Here is a 14,835-nt window from a genome sequence, read left to right as displayed (position 1 = left end):
TTCTTTTATAAATTGCACCCATGTCAGTCAATAATAAAAAAAAAATTGAAAAGAAAATTGTAGAAAAGCAAATTAAATCAAAATTGGAAAAAAAAAAATCTCAGAAAAGCAATAACATTACAGCAATAAGAACAAAGATTTTTGAAAACCTTTAAAATTAAACTAAACTTATAATACACAATTGAAAAAAAGCTTACAACATCAAGTGTAAATGGATTTTATTCCACATTATAACATAGTTAAATTATAATCAACAACAAATAAGAACAAACAGAATAAACAGAACACCATCAATCAATATTTAATATTTGGTGATATATCTATACTTTTGATATAATTTAAATACCATGAAATAAAAGAAGAATATAGAAAATTTTCTTTGGATTAAACATTAGAACGAATTAATATTTAAAGAACTTAACTTAAATAAGTCATAAATTTAGATCAAGGACCAGCATACCAGACTACACATACCACTAACATATTTTAAAAAACATAAAATGTAGATTATTGTAAAGCTTAATAAAAGAATGATCATATTCATGCAGAATGAATTACTCTCTTAATAATTAAAAATCTATGATTAAAAGTTATAATTAAAAGTTATGATGCAATTGCTCTTTTAACTTCATCTTAAGATTTTGTTTCAGGAGCTTGCAAAACAGCAGACCTAAAATACTTGAATCAATGTAGATATTAGAGTGGTACAAGAAATCTCTAATGTACTAAAATTGCACTACTAACAACTTCATGTAATGTAAATGTCTTTGTTTGTTTTTTTAGTTTTTTATACAACAGAAACAAACATGGCATCAAGATTAAGTGAACTTTTCAAATAGACAACCCACATACCACCTTTATAACATCTCAACAACCCAGACTTTAACTTCAACTCAATTTGTGGGTTTGAATTGAGCTCTGCATCTAATATGATGCAGAGGTCATGTTTTGATTGCACAGGCAATGCCCCTTTTTTCACACCCAATGTTATATGAGCAGTGCAACCTTGGCTAAAGTCAGGCAAGACTATATCTGAAGATATATTCTTTGAAAAAATAATAACTTTTTCATTATTCTTGTTATAAGCATCATTTTCACCAAAAACATTTTTTTGTTCTTCAGTCAAATTAACACGAGCAAATAAGACATTCTCAGTTATGCAATAGCCAATTATGTTCAACTTGCTCACACTTCCTAATTTTTGATGCACATTTTCTGAAAATGCATACTTCCAAAGATCTTGTTTATTTTTTGTATAAAATGTTGTTACATGAGCTGGAAATGAACTGGCTAAATGACTCATGCTGAAAACATCATATAAATTATTAAGTGGATTAATCCTTAAACACTGCAGAAAGGTAGAAAACAATTGACAGTGTAATGCAAATGAAGCTAGATTTTGTTTGATGAAATTTTTCAGTCGATCTGTTTCAATTTTTGGAAAAGCCCAGCAATAGAACAATGGAGCAACTACTTTGAAGTTTGATTTCATAGCATCAATTTTGTGTTTAGGAACATTGTGGACATTTCGAGAAGAAAGAACATCTGTGTTTGTTTCAAATGCATGGACAAACAATACCAGGTAATAGTGTTGCTTTGCCATAGTTAAATAAACTTGGAATTCATTTCTTGTCAAGTTGGTATTGTCTAAAGCAGAAAATATGTTAACAGTTAAAAAAAATGTCAACTAATAAATTTTCCTTTCTGCACTTTTCTAGCTTTATATAAATAAAAAAAGATCCTTCAAAGAAGAAATGAATAACTCATAAAAAGTTAATAGTATTCAAATGTAATTTTCTTTTCCAATTTTCTAAGTTATTTAAAAAATTGTATAAAATTAATTATATTAAATTCCTTCATAACTTAAACATAAAACTTTGATGAATTATTTTTATTTTCCTAGACTCTTACTTTCTTTAACCCTGATGTAACTTTTGTTGCTGTTATTATTGATTAAAAATCAGTTGCTAAAACTTAGCAGTAAACTGACCTTTATTCTAATTTTAAGATTTATATATATTTAGCATTTTTTTACATAAGAGGAAATGTGTGAACAATACTGATGCCTTTCTGATATCCATATCTGCTATATCTGTAGATAGTATCAACAGTTAGGCTTTCCTCTGGCTTTTAAATTTTTGAAAACATAAACTGTCATGAAAACCTAAAGTAAGATTTAATGTTTTTATGAAGTTGCTTTATTTTCAGTTCTTTTATTTTTCACAAATGTTTTTAGATAAGAGAGGGTTGTTCTCTAATTCAGGAACCTTTGTGTAAGTAATAGAAATAGAATAGAAAATAAGTCAGCTTAACATTCTGTGTTAAACAGAATATAAAACAAAAAATGACAATTTTGTTGGTACTTAATAATGCTGAAGCTGATGATGCTGATGCTGCTGATGATAATGATAATCATGATGATGATCATGATGATAAAAACAATAATATGATAATAGTAGTATATAATATAATAACAATAATAATATGATGAAAACAATATGACAATAGTAAACAAAAATATAATAATAGTAGTAAAGTTTGATTACCAATAATAACAGTTTTTCCAGCTACGCAAGATTGTTTGGCCTTGCTTTGACATTTCTTATGCGTTTCATAAAGTTTAGAAGCATCAAATATATATACACCATCCTTGTTAAATCTAATCAAAAAACATGCAGATGTTAAAGTTTCAAAAAAATAAAAAATGAAAAGATACATTAGATAAAGAGATTTTAAGTGGATTTTATATTGAACTTTTATTTTTACTAGCCATAGTTATCAAATTATATATTATTTTAGTAAACATAAATATTTTGTTTTATAGATATTATATTACATATTGCATCATTGAAACCAAAGTAATATTATAGTTAAATAAAGTAATAATGTAAATATTTCAAATTATATATTATATTTTACAATAGATGAATGATCATAATGTTTTTATACTTTTTTTTATTATCATTTTCCTTAATTTAAACTACTAAAACTTTTCTATAGAAAAAAAAAAAAAAAAAAAAAATACATGTAAACATAATATTTGACATACCATGAATCATATCTAACACTATATATATCATGTTATATTTTATCATAAATATTGCAAATTACCAAAAATATTAGTTTAATTTAACAAAATTATATATTGTGTGTACGTGCCTGTGTATGTATAAATATATATACCTAAAATCATCAGCTGAACATATTTCAACATCATTTTTTTGAAACAAATTGCTAATTTTTTGTGCTAGTGTAGATTTCCCTGAGCCTGGTAGCCCTCTCATTATGTACATTACTTTATATTTTTTGCAAAACTCTACAACTTTTAGATCACTCCAAGTGTCGTTTTGTACACTGACATGAGGAAATTTTTCAGAGATTTGCAAATCTGATGATGTTAGAAACTCAAAAGATTTATTAGAATTTGTTGCTAAATCTTTTGAAAAACAGGTTTGGGTATCAGTAATGCAACTTCTGGTGTTATTACTAAACAGGCGTTGAACAGAACGAGTCTGAACATGCACTGAAGCTTCTCCACTATTCCCAGCTAAGTAGTTTTTACTTTTCAATACAGGAAAAGAATGAATGTGTATGCCTTTATCATAGTTTTTTTTTTCTTGAGTTAAAACAGTTGTGGATTTTAAATTAAGTGAACAATTATCTTCACAGATATAGTTGGCATTTCTCAAAATTGGTCTAAATTCATTTTCATTATTTTTACGAAGCCAGCAGTCAGCTACTTTCCTACTTTTCATTTATGACTGACTGATACAATTTCCTTTGGATGTGTCTGATTATAATTGCATTTGGATTTAATTGCTTTGTAGTGTCTGATTGTCAAACAATCAAAGAAACATTTTAAAAACACTTTTCCAGTTTACAACTAAAATAGCCATTAAAATGTGAATAGCATCTACATCTTGTTTAACACAGCATATTGCTGGTCTATGTTAATTATGGACATCAAGTATGAATATACTTATTAGTCTTCGGTGGGCTAGAGCGTCTATCTCGTCCTGTTTGGCGAGCTAAAACGCCGGTTTAATGGTAAAACTAACTTAAGACTATTTTAGGCAAATAATTATCTTAATTTGGAAAAAACATCGAACTCGATGTTTTAAAAAAAATTAAAAACACACTCGTGTGTTTTTAATCTTTTTTCTGAGTCATACTTTGGATTTACGCAATTGTAGGATGCTGGATCCAAAAATCCGTTTTGTTTTGGTTTGTACTTGTTTTCCGCCTACAGAGTATGTTTATATACGGCAAAAAGCTTTTTGGGCTGTTAGAACGAAATGGGAGTATTTCAGCATAGGAGTTGTAGGTGGAGACAGGGCATAAAGGGTGCACATTTCTTGACAAGGGGAGGGGGGATTTGATATGCCGAACAGAGTAAGGCTAATCCTAGGAGAGAAGCGAGGGAAGGAGAGAGGAAAACGAAAATTGTTTGGGTGTATATTAGAATGATATCTAATTAATTAAATAACTAAAAGTATTGTTCTGATGTACTTTTACATGTTTTGTTTAATAAATGTTCAAAAGGTTGTTGGTAGCATTATCTTAATACTAACACATTTACTTTGTTTGTAAACAACCTTTAAAGGCTGTTTCCAAAAAAAGCAAACATAAGGCTTTGGAAATATTTTGTGAAACTTTCAAGTAACTCTGATTACTCACCTTAATCATTCGGTTTGTTTAGCTTTACTCTTGTACAAACAAACTTGTTCATGTAAGAAAATGACTTATACTTAGTTTGACTATCGAAATTAAAGCGTCTCTTAGAAAAGGTTTTCTTTTTTAATATGGCATTATCAATCCTGCTCCTCGTTGGATTTTTGACACTATGCGCTGCAATCGATAAACCAAGGGTAAACTTGAAAAGTTATACTACAATTAATTTTATAAAATGAATTTGCTAATCTTATCATGTAGTGTATTACTTTTTTTAAAAAAAAACTTTTTTCATATAGGAATTTTTAAAGCAATATGGATACTTGCAGGAAGGATATAGCAATACCGGTTCTCTAACTTTGGCTATAACCAAAATGCAAAAGTTTGCAAACTTACCAGAAACTGGTGTTCTTGATAAACCAACTTTAGATTTAATGTCCACTCCTCGTTGTGGTGTTCCTGATCATCTGCCTTTTGGTTTCTCTTCCCGTAAATGGGGGAAAAATGCCCTAACCTACAGAATAATCAATCACACTCCAGACTTAGGTTTAAGAGAAACTGCAAGAATTATCCAAGAAGCATTTAATCAATGGTCCAAAGTGACGCCATTAACCTTTACACGAACTCAAGGCAGTACAGACATGGTCATTGAGTAAGTTTATATCTTTTATAAGTCAAGGTTTTCAAAATTGATAGAGCAGAGGATATCCGCCCCCACCCCTCTCTCTCTCTCTCTCTCTCTCTCTCTCTCTCTCTTTAAATTGTTTATTAGAACTCATTTCTTGTCATGACTTGTTTTTAATATTTATTTTTTTGCTGTTTAACTATTTAAGAACAAGGTGACTTTTTCTGTTGCCAGAAATAAAACTTTCAAACTGTTTGAAAAAACTTTGTTTTTACGTTAACTTCATTCGTTATTAATTGCTAAATGATTTTGGATTAAATACCAAAACTCACAAAGTCTTATAAAATGGAAGTTTTGTTAGTTATTTGTAAGTGTAACAAGTTTAGCAAACAACTCATTAGATCCGTAATTTAAGTAAAGTTCGTTTTAAATTATTATAAACACATTAAGTAAAATAAATTAAATGAAACACATGTTTGTAACACCATAGCTACATTTTAGACATAAAATGTTAAACAAATTTAGATGCTGATTTGTCCTACCCTAGAAATAAATTTGACTTGTAAAAAATAGGATCTTGAGAATGCTATTCACAAGGAGTTAGTTAAAAAACGTTTCTTTTAAAATAAAAGTATCTTTTTGTGCAAAATATAGCAATAAAACAATAAATTAGCTTTTATAGTTTTACGTAATGCGAAAGTTACAAAGATAAAAATCTAATTTTGAAGTAGATTTTTCCTACAAACGTAGGTAAAATAATTGCTGCAATTTTTATTGTCAGTAAGATACATTAGAATCTCACAATTAAAGACTTTATCTTAAAAACCACCTTTGTCTATGCTAATCAGCTGCGAGGTTGATGTCATTAAGAGTCTGAAAATTACATAATTTTTTTCTATGAGGGATGGAGGCAAGTAAGATAGGAATCAAGTAGATTGAATTTATGTTTCCATACCTTTTTATTATTTTCGGGAAGACCTTGTTCAGTAGAATTTATTATATATGTATAATGTAATTTAGCTAAACATATAACTTCAATTACTTTACTTCAATTACAAAGAATAGAGATTCTTTGAAAATTCCTATGTTCGGCTATTTCCTTTTGCATTGATGTTCCTAGGTGATTTTCGTTATTTTTATGCAATGTTTCTAAAATTACTAAAATGTTACTGCGCTTTTGTATGGACTTTTTTCAATTCACTACTAGTTCACTCAACTACGCTGCAAAGTTAACCAGTTGTTCGTAGCATATCTTCCTTTGTTAAAAAAAAAACATTTCTACCGCACAAGCTTATCATTATTGTATAGAATAAAGCCAATAGGGACATTTAATTGTTGCCACATTTTAGTTTTGGGAACAAGAAGCACTCGACCTGCGCTTATGATTTTGACGGCCCTGGTGGTGTTTTGGCACATGCTTTTTTTCCTCCTGATGGTCGCGCCCATTTTGATGAAGACGAGCATTTCACAGACAAAACATCAAGTGGAACAAATCTACTTTGGGTAGCAGCTCATGAATTTGGCCATGCTCTTGGTCTGGATCATTCTTCTGTTCAAGGCTCGCTTATGTATCCTTACTATCAAGGATACCAAGATCCATTCGTGCTCCATCAAGATGATATAAGACGTATACAGGAATTGTACGGTGGTAAGTATAAACTTTTTTAAGAACTGTTGATTTTTTGATTTTAATATTGTTGATCTTTTTTGCAAAATCTTTTCTTTTTTTTTGCATAGGTAATGGTGGAACAACATTCCCACCAACAAGTGTTACTCAACCACCAGGTTCATAAGACTTTATTTTTTTAACTTTTATCTTTAAGAGAAAGCGATAAAAAATTTTCTTTTTACAGTTATAATAACTTTGTTAGCTCAAATGTTACAAATCAAAAAAAGCGAAATAAGCATTTTCCGAGCGATCAGAGATGTACAATATTAATATACCAAAAATAAAAACCCATCCCTAGTTGGCAAATGCTATTTCTATTACCCAGCATTGATCGTTGCAAGAGTTTAAGTGTAAAACGATTGAGTGTAAACCCCCGAACATTTTAACTAAAATTTATTTACAATTAAATGATTTTTTCACCGTCATGTATACTTTACATAAACCTGGATTCCCATCCTTCATTTTGTCAATAAGTTAAATACCGATTTCTTTTTGTAAAGGATATGTACATATAACTTTCATATGCCCATATATAACTTTCATGTATCATAATATAATTCCTACAAAAATTAATGTTTAATGTTTAATGTCGTCGTTTCGTCATTAGTTACTAGGCTTTGAAGGAACGCGTTCTTTAAATGCACGCGGCCATTGGAGAAAGATCCATGAAGCGAGTTAAAACTTTCTTCCTTTTGGAATTTAATTATTAGTTTAGATATATTACATAAAGAATCATATGAAGATAAATAATAATCGCTAAGATCATCTTATAATTGAAGTAAGTATATAAAATAGTTATATTTACATTTTTATTAGATAAAGTAGAAAGGATTTAAATTTTAATTAGATAAAGTAGAAAGGATTTAAATTTTTATTAGATAAAGTAGAAAGGATTTAAATTTTTATTAGATAAAGTAGAAAGGATTTTAATTTTTTAAATCGTTTATATTTTTTTTGTTTTAGTTTTTCTTTTTGCAGTTTTGTTTTTATTATCTTATTTTTTAGAAGGAAAATAGGGGTATGTATGTTATTTAAAGTTATACTAATGCTATTTCCATAAAATGGTTATTACTATATTGAAATTTCTGTAATGCTATTAACTATTTTTGTTCTTTTTTAGAAAATTTTGAAAAGTTAATTAAACTTTTGTGCCAAGACTGACATGGCATGTCACATGTTATTGTATGTAAAGGTTAAATTTTGTTATGAGGATTACAATTCTTACGAAGAAAAAAAAGAAGGTAAAAAGTATTGTTTGTAAATGTATATTTTGTATCTTTTTAAATTTTCTTGCATCATTTTTAAAATTTTTGTTTCCACACGTTTATTGTTTGCATATATGCTTTTTTTGATATGTATCTGTATGTGGTAATAAGTGCTTTATAGTTGTTTTATCAATGTGTTTTTATAATAATGTTTTTATAATAATGTAAAGTGTTTTTTTACTCTTTGTGTATGTGTTAATATGTGTTATATAATTGTTTTAAAAATGTGTTTTAAATATGTATATAAGGAATATATTTAACCTATTTTAGAGAAGGAGCAGAACAAATGGCTTTAGATCGTGCAGCTCAGTGTGATATGCACCTAATGGCATGGTTTAAGTTAAATACTGAAAATGAAAGAGCACATTGCTATTCGTATGTAGACATTCCTTATCACTTTATATTTGATGATAAACATTATAAATGGAAGGTTAGACAAAGGGGTGGTAATAAGGTGATAGTAAGAATGTATAAAGTTAATCCAACTGGAGAATTGTTTTTTCTTAAACTGTTACTTTTGCAAGCAAAAGGAGCAACATCTTGGGAGGATGTGCGTACTGTTAATGGTATTGTCCTTGAAACGTTTCGTGAAGCATGTGTTTTAAAAGAATTGTTGCTAGATGACACTGAATGGCAGAATACTCCTTCTGAGGCGGTTTTAACACGTACGCCAAAGTAAATTAGTTGTTTTCAATTATTTTGACCTTTTGTGAACCTGACAATCCTTTACATCTCTGGAATACATACAATTTTTTTATGATGGAAGATTTCATTCACCACTCAGTCCCACTTCTAATAGCTGAACAAGCTACTCTTCATCAAATTGAAAAGATTATTAATCAAATGTGTTATATAAAACCATATTTGTTTATAGTTGTATATATGTTTAAATTATGCTGTTTCCATGTTTTCAAAGTGGTGTGATTTGGCATTATGTTGAGCAAGATTGATAACCTTGCCAGCCAAGCGATGTACTTATAGCAGAGTTGTGACTTGGCAGCATTTAGTGCCAGGTGGAGTAACTGCTTTGGAGCTAGGTTGTGTTGTCTAGCCTTTTTTAATTATTCTCAAAACACATAATGTCTGTTAATGTTTAGCGTAATGTGTATGAGAGTATGCAACCTTGATCTTTAAGTCTAGGGTGTTTTCATGTCCTAAATTTGAAGTAATTGAATAACTAATATTGAACATAAAAACAAATATACTTTTATGTATTTATATGTTTAGTAAAAAGATAAATATAGTTAACTTTAAATTGGTTTTCTAATTTTGCCTTTCATATTTTAATTTGCTTTGTTATCTTCACTGGATTTTAGGATCAAGGATGTAAATATTCTATTGTTATGTGTTATTGTTGTGATGTTTTGTTGGTATTCATTTTTAACAATAGACACCTTCATGTTGGTGACTATTGTAAAAAATGAATAATAGGTAGTTTCATTATTGGAACTTACTGCTTTTATTTATTTACTGAAAGCCAAGACAACATTATGCTAAAAATGCAATTTATATCTTAATTTGATTTTTTTTTTTTTTTTTTATAGTATTGTTAATCCTTCCTTTTGTACTTCGAAACAGATTTTATTGTTACATTTTCGATAAATGTTTATATTAACTGCCATGTCAAAATGGGTTACTATAAATAGGTAAATCGATTTTCAGTTTTTATGTGGTGTTTTATTTTTGTTTGTTTTTTTTGTTGTTGTAATTATAGTATCATAATTCCATTTTTTTTTTTTTTCTTTAGGATTTACGATTGACGCATTTATACGATTTATAAAAAGAAACCTGATTACCTTTTATTGTAAATTTTGGTCAGTTAAAATGATATAAATGTATGCAATTAGTGCAATTTTTTTTTAATTTTCTCTATTTTAAGCCTAATAATTTGCTGTACGTAATTTAGGGAATCTTTTTAAATGGGTGGTGAATATTGTAGTTTAGCGCATTTTTCAAATATCGAGTTGCTTAAATTTTATAAGGTTTTTAACTAATTAATTAGCTTAGTTTGGATTTGCAACACTTTTGAGGAAAGAAAAAATTCTTATATATGTTTAAATCTTATAAATATTAAAAAGAAAAAACTCTTATACACGTAAATCATTGTTTTACATTTCATTATTCTGGTAAAAGGTCTTCATCAAAAACTTGACTACTCTTAATAAAAATAACTATTCTCCTAACCACCATTAAGGCAAAAACGGGGAAGGGAGGTCCTTTATTAGTGTCAAAATATTTAAGAGAATTAAATTTCGAGTAACAAAAGGAATTTTTAGCAAATGGTAGTAAGTTACCGTTTACTAAAAGCTATTGAAACAAAGAGGACATATATAAAAATGGTCAGATTAGTGCCATAAATAGTAATGGTCAGTTATTTTTAATAAATTTATTTGGCTATGTGCATTTAACGTTTTAAAGACATTTTCCTGTTTTAAAGAAAAATGTATCAAGGGGATACCAAAAAATCAATAAATCATGTATAATTTACGTTTGCTTAATATTAATCTTATTAAAATTCATGTTATAAAAAATATAACAAGAATATAGCCTTACTTTTTCGTCAATTTAAAGCATGATAAAGTGTTATTATTTTGTGTTAGTAACCAAAAACATATTGTGTTGAACTTAGTAATGTCGAGGAAAATGGTTCTGCCTTACACTGATGTGACTTACGTCAGTTGTAAATTACTTAAATAATGTTGAATAATTGGTAAATTATTTTACATCCGCATACTTTTTATTTTAATTTTACAGATGGTTTAATTTTGTCAATTTGAAGGCGTTTTTCTAAAAGGGTATAGTTAAGGTTTCGTAACTTTAAATTGTGGAAAACTGCCACTGTTAATATGGTCCGTCTGTTAAGTAACAGACCGACCATAACCAGTATTACGGGCTGCTTTTTGCTAGTATATATAACTTTCATATTATGCCCATATCTGAATTATATAGAAAAGTTTGTTTTTTAATTCAATAGTGTTTGAAAACACAAAAAAGAAAAAAGTTTTGATTTTTATCAATAAAAATTCATTTTATATATTGCTATGAGAGGCGATTTTGTTACTGTAAAAATAAGTCAGGTATTTGTGTTATTTCATCGAATCGGGAACAGCCTGCACATGTCGCTGCCAAAGCATGTCTTGCACAGCCATTCATGATAGAAAACGGATTGGAGCCAGTCTTCTGATGAATCCGCTATGCTTTACCGCAGACACTGAAATGAGTTGATTTTTTGCTGTTGCTGTTGTAGTTCTCTACAATTTTTGGTGTGCTTGGTTGCATCTTAAGATTTGCAATGCAATACAAGCGTTCCTCATTATCCATAATAGCATTCAAAGACGTACCTTGATCTATCTTACGTTTAATAGCAACAAGAGTTTTAACTTTAGGGCGAACAATACTATCTTCAATATTAGTCCAATATTGAGCAGATATACGACTTTCTTCTTTACAGCAATAAAGCATAGCAGAATTCTTATTTCTTACATGCTCCAAATGAATATTCCACTGTCTATCAATAAATAATCGACGAAGAACTTCAAAAAAAATTGGTTGCGTACGAATATAAATCTGGTAATGTTCAGTACCTGAAGCTCCTCGCTCCAATTGAAAGATATAACCAAATCTATTTAAATAATATTACATTTTTTCTACGTTTTGCAAAGTAAGTCTTGCGCATTTTATAGCCTTTCTTTTTAATAAATCTTCGAAAGTATTTTCTGTAAAACACTTGTAGTATGTGTGGAAAGATGTTTTAAGTGTGTGCGGGGCTCAGAAGCTTTTTTGATGAAGGTACAATTGTTTTTAGTAGCGAAACATTTTCAACTCTTGTTGAAATCCATTACCCTCTCTGAATGCCTCCCCTTTTTTTACAAAGAGTGTTCAGCCCATAATAGGCGAATGCATTTCTTATTCAGCACATTAAAGTGCAAAAAGAATAATACTCCAATTTTTATTTTGTCTTTTACATGTAAGGGCATATGCTCAACATTTTGAGCACATTTTTTAATGAACACATTCTTTGGTGAACACATTCTTTGATGAACACATTCTTTGATGAACACATTCTTTGATGAACTTATTTTTTTTCAAATTTCGAACAACTTTTGAAAAATCTTGTCATTGTTTTTTTTATGCGACAGGTATTTTCCAGATTTCTCTATTAGGAGAATACCCAAAGGACACCAAAGGACACCAGCTTCAGGCGCAAAAATCTTTTTTCTCATTTAAAGAATTTAGAATGAATGTGACAAATTTTGTATCTAACTTTGTATTTAAAAAAAAGTCATTTCTTTTAAGTTAATAAAACAATTGCAATATATTACAGTATATTTATGAGTATTAAATATATTAACCTTAATATTTTAGTTATTTTGGGACAACTTGCACCGTTCTACTATCACCAAACTTGATTCACTGAACAAAACTGTTCAAATAAATATCTACCAATCATCCAACCATCGGCTCCTTTGATTGATTAATTGAAATGTAATTTAAAAACTGATTATTTTGAGTTAAATCTAAATTAGTTACTACAAAAAAATGTGCGAGTCATTCAAATGATTTGAAATGTAAAAATTTATTTCTTTTATTTTGAAACATTCCAAAATGTTTAAAAAATGAAAGAAATAAATTTTTATGACTTAACATTTATCAAAGGTCATCAATTTCCTGCCAATGTACCTGTTTTTAGACCTCAAGTACGTCATCTAAGCCTGAAGCTCCAGTTGCCAGCCTAAATCCATCATTTTGATTGTGACTAATATAAAAACAGTTTCTTTAAGTTATTGTAAAAAAAAAACTTCATAAAATATTAAATTGTATTACAGTTACTTAAAAAAAAGTATTCTTAAGTGTGGACGTAATAAATCTGCTGTATTCATAAAATTAGCAATGTATTGCTGATTCTTTGCATTCAAATGGAAGTGCATGGTCATGTTGTTCATACATAAAATACAAACACATAAAAAACTAATAATTACCTGTCGCAAAATTTTTGTTGAATTTTGAAAACTTACGATAAGTGTCGAAAGAGATGATGTCAGCGGTTTTGATTTTCTTTAATTAAGATAAAAGTCATACTGTTACTTAAGTTAACAAGTTGAATAAGATTTTTTTGATAATTTTATCGATGATTTCAACCAAAAAAATACATAGACATTTTTAAATTTTGCATTAACTTTAGCGAGTTGTATTTAAAACACAAAAATATGAAGAGCTCTATTGAAATTGGACATCAGCTTTCTCTAAAGTATTATGGCGTAATCATGAGTTACGTGAATATGTACTTTAATTTTTTTTACTGTAATTACAGAATATTTCACCATATATAACAGTGAAATCAATATTTTTATTTGCACGCAATTATGGTTATTTCACCGTAAACTATTGCTGTAATTTTCAATAACTGACAATGGTGGATCAAACCCAGGACCAACTTATAAAGCTTATTACGCAAAATGCAAAAAAATGCGTACTTACAGATTTTTCAAATTTGCCGTAAAATTGGTAATTTTTCGAAAAAAGAGAAATTTTAAGTTTTTTTTGGCACACAAGGTAAACAAACACAATACCTTGGAGAAAAGTATTTTTCTCATCAATGTAGTGTAAAAAAATTTCATTTCATTGTTTCAGAGATATGCATGAAAATAAAGGTTTTATGTGTGCGTGCGTGCATGTATGTGTGTGTGTGTATACCTTTTTTACCTTTGTGTGCCAAAAAACATCTGGATTTCTTAAATCTAGAGATGAAAATTCCTGTGTACTCAGTGATATATAATGTTTAACTTTTATTGATTAAATCTAAACTTCATTTATGAAGATGACAAACGAACTTCGGTCAATGACTAATTTGCTCATTGACCTTTTTAATGAATGGTTAATCTCTCTTCTCCACTGATGTTGGAAATGTCATAATACTTTTCCTTTGTTCATTTGCTCCTTTTTTTATAAGTTTACACATAGATAAAAATTGCATAATCACAGTGTTTGGATGGGGGTCCGTCACTGTATAAAACAAGGGGTTGAATGCTATAGTGTTTTGTAATAAAAAATTTTTTCATTCATTTTTGTGAACACTAAAGCTTTCAACCCCTTGTTTTGTAGAGTGACGTAGGCCTATTGTTAGGTCTTTCATGTCTTACATTGCAATCAATCGTAAGTTTGCTCACGATTGATTGTAAACTTACCATTTTGATAAATGTTTATACTTTTTAAATATTTTAAATAAAGTTAAACAATGCTTCTCAGCCAATGTTTACTTTTAGAAAAATGTCAAAAATATTTTTGAAACACTTAATATTCACTGAAAGTTTAAAAAATTATGTAACTATGTTTTTCGACGATAAATCTTTTTGTTTATCTGTGGTTTGACGGAAAAATCACTAACCTTTGCAATACTTTGCTCAATCATTTTTTAATTAAAATTTTGCGTAATTACGCAAAATTTAGAATTTGCAGCAGATTTTTTTGCGTGAGGAATTTTGCGTAATTTACTCAAATTCTTCCTAATTTTGTTTAAAAAATTGCAGTTAACAGTAAATTTTTTTGCGTAAGAAAAATCCTGTTTTTTGCATAAATTATGCATTTTTTAGCTTTATAGGATTGGG

The 14,835-nt window shown here is 28.6% G+C and overlaps 3 protein-coding genes and 1 long non-coding RNA gene across 9 annotated transcripts; 2 read left to right on the top strand and 2 right to left on the bottom strand.

The window, feature by feature from the left end:
• Nucleotides 1–138: 138 nt before the first annotated feature.
• On the bottom strand, nt 139–4,230 carry LOC145186205 (2',3'-cyclic-nucleotide 3'-phosphodiesterase-like). Its single transcript, XM_090096825.1, has 3 exons — nt 3,184–4,230; nt 2,547–2,659; nt 139–1,647 (listed from the first exon to the last, which is right to left on the bottom strand). Exons 1-3 carry the CDS (start codon nt 3,753–3,755, stop codon nt 788–790), a joined length of 1,545 nt encoding a protein of 514 aa, XP_089952951.1. The 5' UTR covers nt 3,756–4,230; the 3' UTR covers nt 139–787.
• Nucleotides 4,231–4,722: 492 nt separating this feature from the next.
• LOC145186206 (collagenase 3-like) lies at nt 4,723–7,743 on the top strand. Its single transcript, XM_090096826.1, has 4 exons — nt 4,723–4,868; nt 4,971–5,323; nt 6,646–6,944; nt 7,034–7,743. Exons 1-4 carry the CDS (start codon nt 4,803–4,805, stop codon nt 7,087–7,089), a joined length of 774 nt encoding a protein of 257 aa, XP_089952952.1. The 5' UTR covers nt 4,723–4,802; the 3' UTR covers nt 7,090–7,743.
• LOC149883829 (uncharacterized) lies at nt 5,142–7,311 on the bottom strand. Its single transcript, XR_016455310.1, has 2 exons — nt 6,584–7,311; nt 5,142–6,512 (listed from the first exon to the last, which is right to left on the bottom strand). It is a non-coding gene; the product is annotated as an uncharacterized LOC149883829 (long non-coding RNA).
• On the top strand, nt 7,602–10,073 carry LOC149883828 (uncharacterized). Of its 6 annotated transcripts, none has more exons than XR_016455307.1 (4): nt 7,602–7,786; nt 7,850–8,206; nt 8,501–9,876; nt 9,978–10,073. XR_016455307.1 is itself a non-coding variant. In XM_090096827.1 (4 exons), the coding sequence occupies exons 2-3, from the start codon at nt 8,517–8,519 to the stop codon at nt 9,830–9,832; spliced, it is 447 nt and encodes a 148-aa protein (XP_089952953.1). In that variant the 5' UTR covers nt 8,081–8,206; nt 8,501–8,516; the 3' UTR covers nt 9,833–9,876; nt 9,978–10,073. The 6 variants fall into 6 exon arrangements, 1 of the variants encoding a protein (XP_089952953.1); XR_016455305.1 differs by having other exon boundaries at nt 7,608–7,743; nt 8,086–8,206; XR_016455306.1 differs by having other exon boundaries at nt 7,616–7,743; nt 7,971–8,206.
• Nucleotides 10,074–14,835: the final 4,762 nt, after the last annotated feature.

The sequence above is a fragment of the Hydra viridissima genome, unplaced genomic scaffold (assembly GCF_058129835.1).
Source record: "Hydra viridissima isolate aposymbiotic clone 2 unplaced genomic scaffold, HvirCarnegie_v1 scaffold_9, whole genome shotgun sequence".
Classification (NCBI taxonomy): Eukaryota; Metazoa; Cnidaria; class Hydrozoa; order Anthoathecata; family Hydridae; genus Hydra; species Hydra viridissima.
The sequence above is the reverse complement of the archived record's forward strand: the minus strand, read 5'-3'. Positions and strand labels throughout refer to the sequence as shown.

What these genes read in the sequence shown, in the direction of transcription:
- LOC149883828 (XM_090096827.1), top strand. Translation starts at nt 8,517, where the DNA reads ATGGCTTTAGATCGTGCAGCTCAGTGTGATATGCACCTAATGGCATGG. An exon ending in GTTTTAACACGTACGCCAAA is followed by an intron (nt 8,906 to 9,774) that starts GTAAATTAGTTG and finishes TTTTTTTTATAG; the next exon opens with TATTGTTAATCCTTCCTTTT.
- LOC145186206 (XM_090096826.1), top strand. Translation starts at nt 4,803, where the DNA reads ATGGCATTATCAATCCTGCTCCTCGTTGGATTTTTGACACTATGCGCT. An exon ending in AGTACAGACATGGTCATTGA is followed by an intron (nt 5,324 to 6,645) that starts GTAAGTTTATAT and finishes GCCACATTTTAG; the next exon opens with TTTTGGGAACAAGAAGCACT. An exon ending in TATACAGGAATTGTACGGTG is followed by an intron (nt 6,945 to 7,033) that starts GTAAGTATAAAC and finishes TTTTTTGCATAG; the next exon opens with GTAATGGTGGAACAACATTC.
- LOC145186205 (XM_090096825.1), bottom strand. Translation starts at nt 3,755, where the DNA reads ATGAAAAGTAGGAAAGTAGCTGACTGCTGGCTTCGTAAAAATAATGAA. An exon ending in TGTTCAGCTGATGATTTTAG is followed by an intron (nt 2,660 to 3,183) that starts GTATATATATTT and finishes TTTTTTGATTAG; the next exon opens with ATTTAACAAGGATGGTGTAT. An exon ending in TGGAAAAACTGTTATTATTG is followed by an intron (nt 1,648 to 2,546) that starts GTAATCAAACTT and finishes TTTCTGCTTTAG; the next exon opens with ACAATACCAACTTGACAAGA.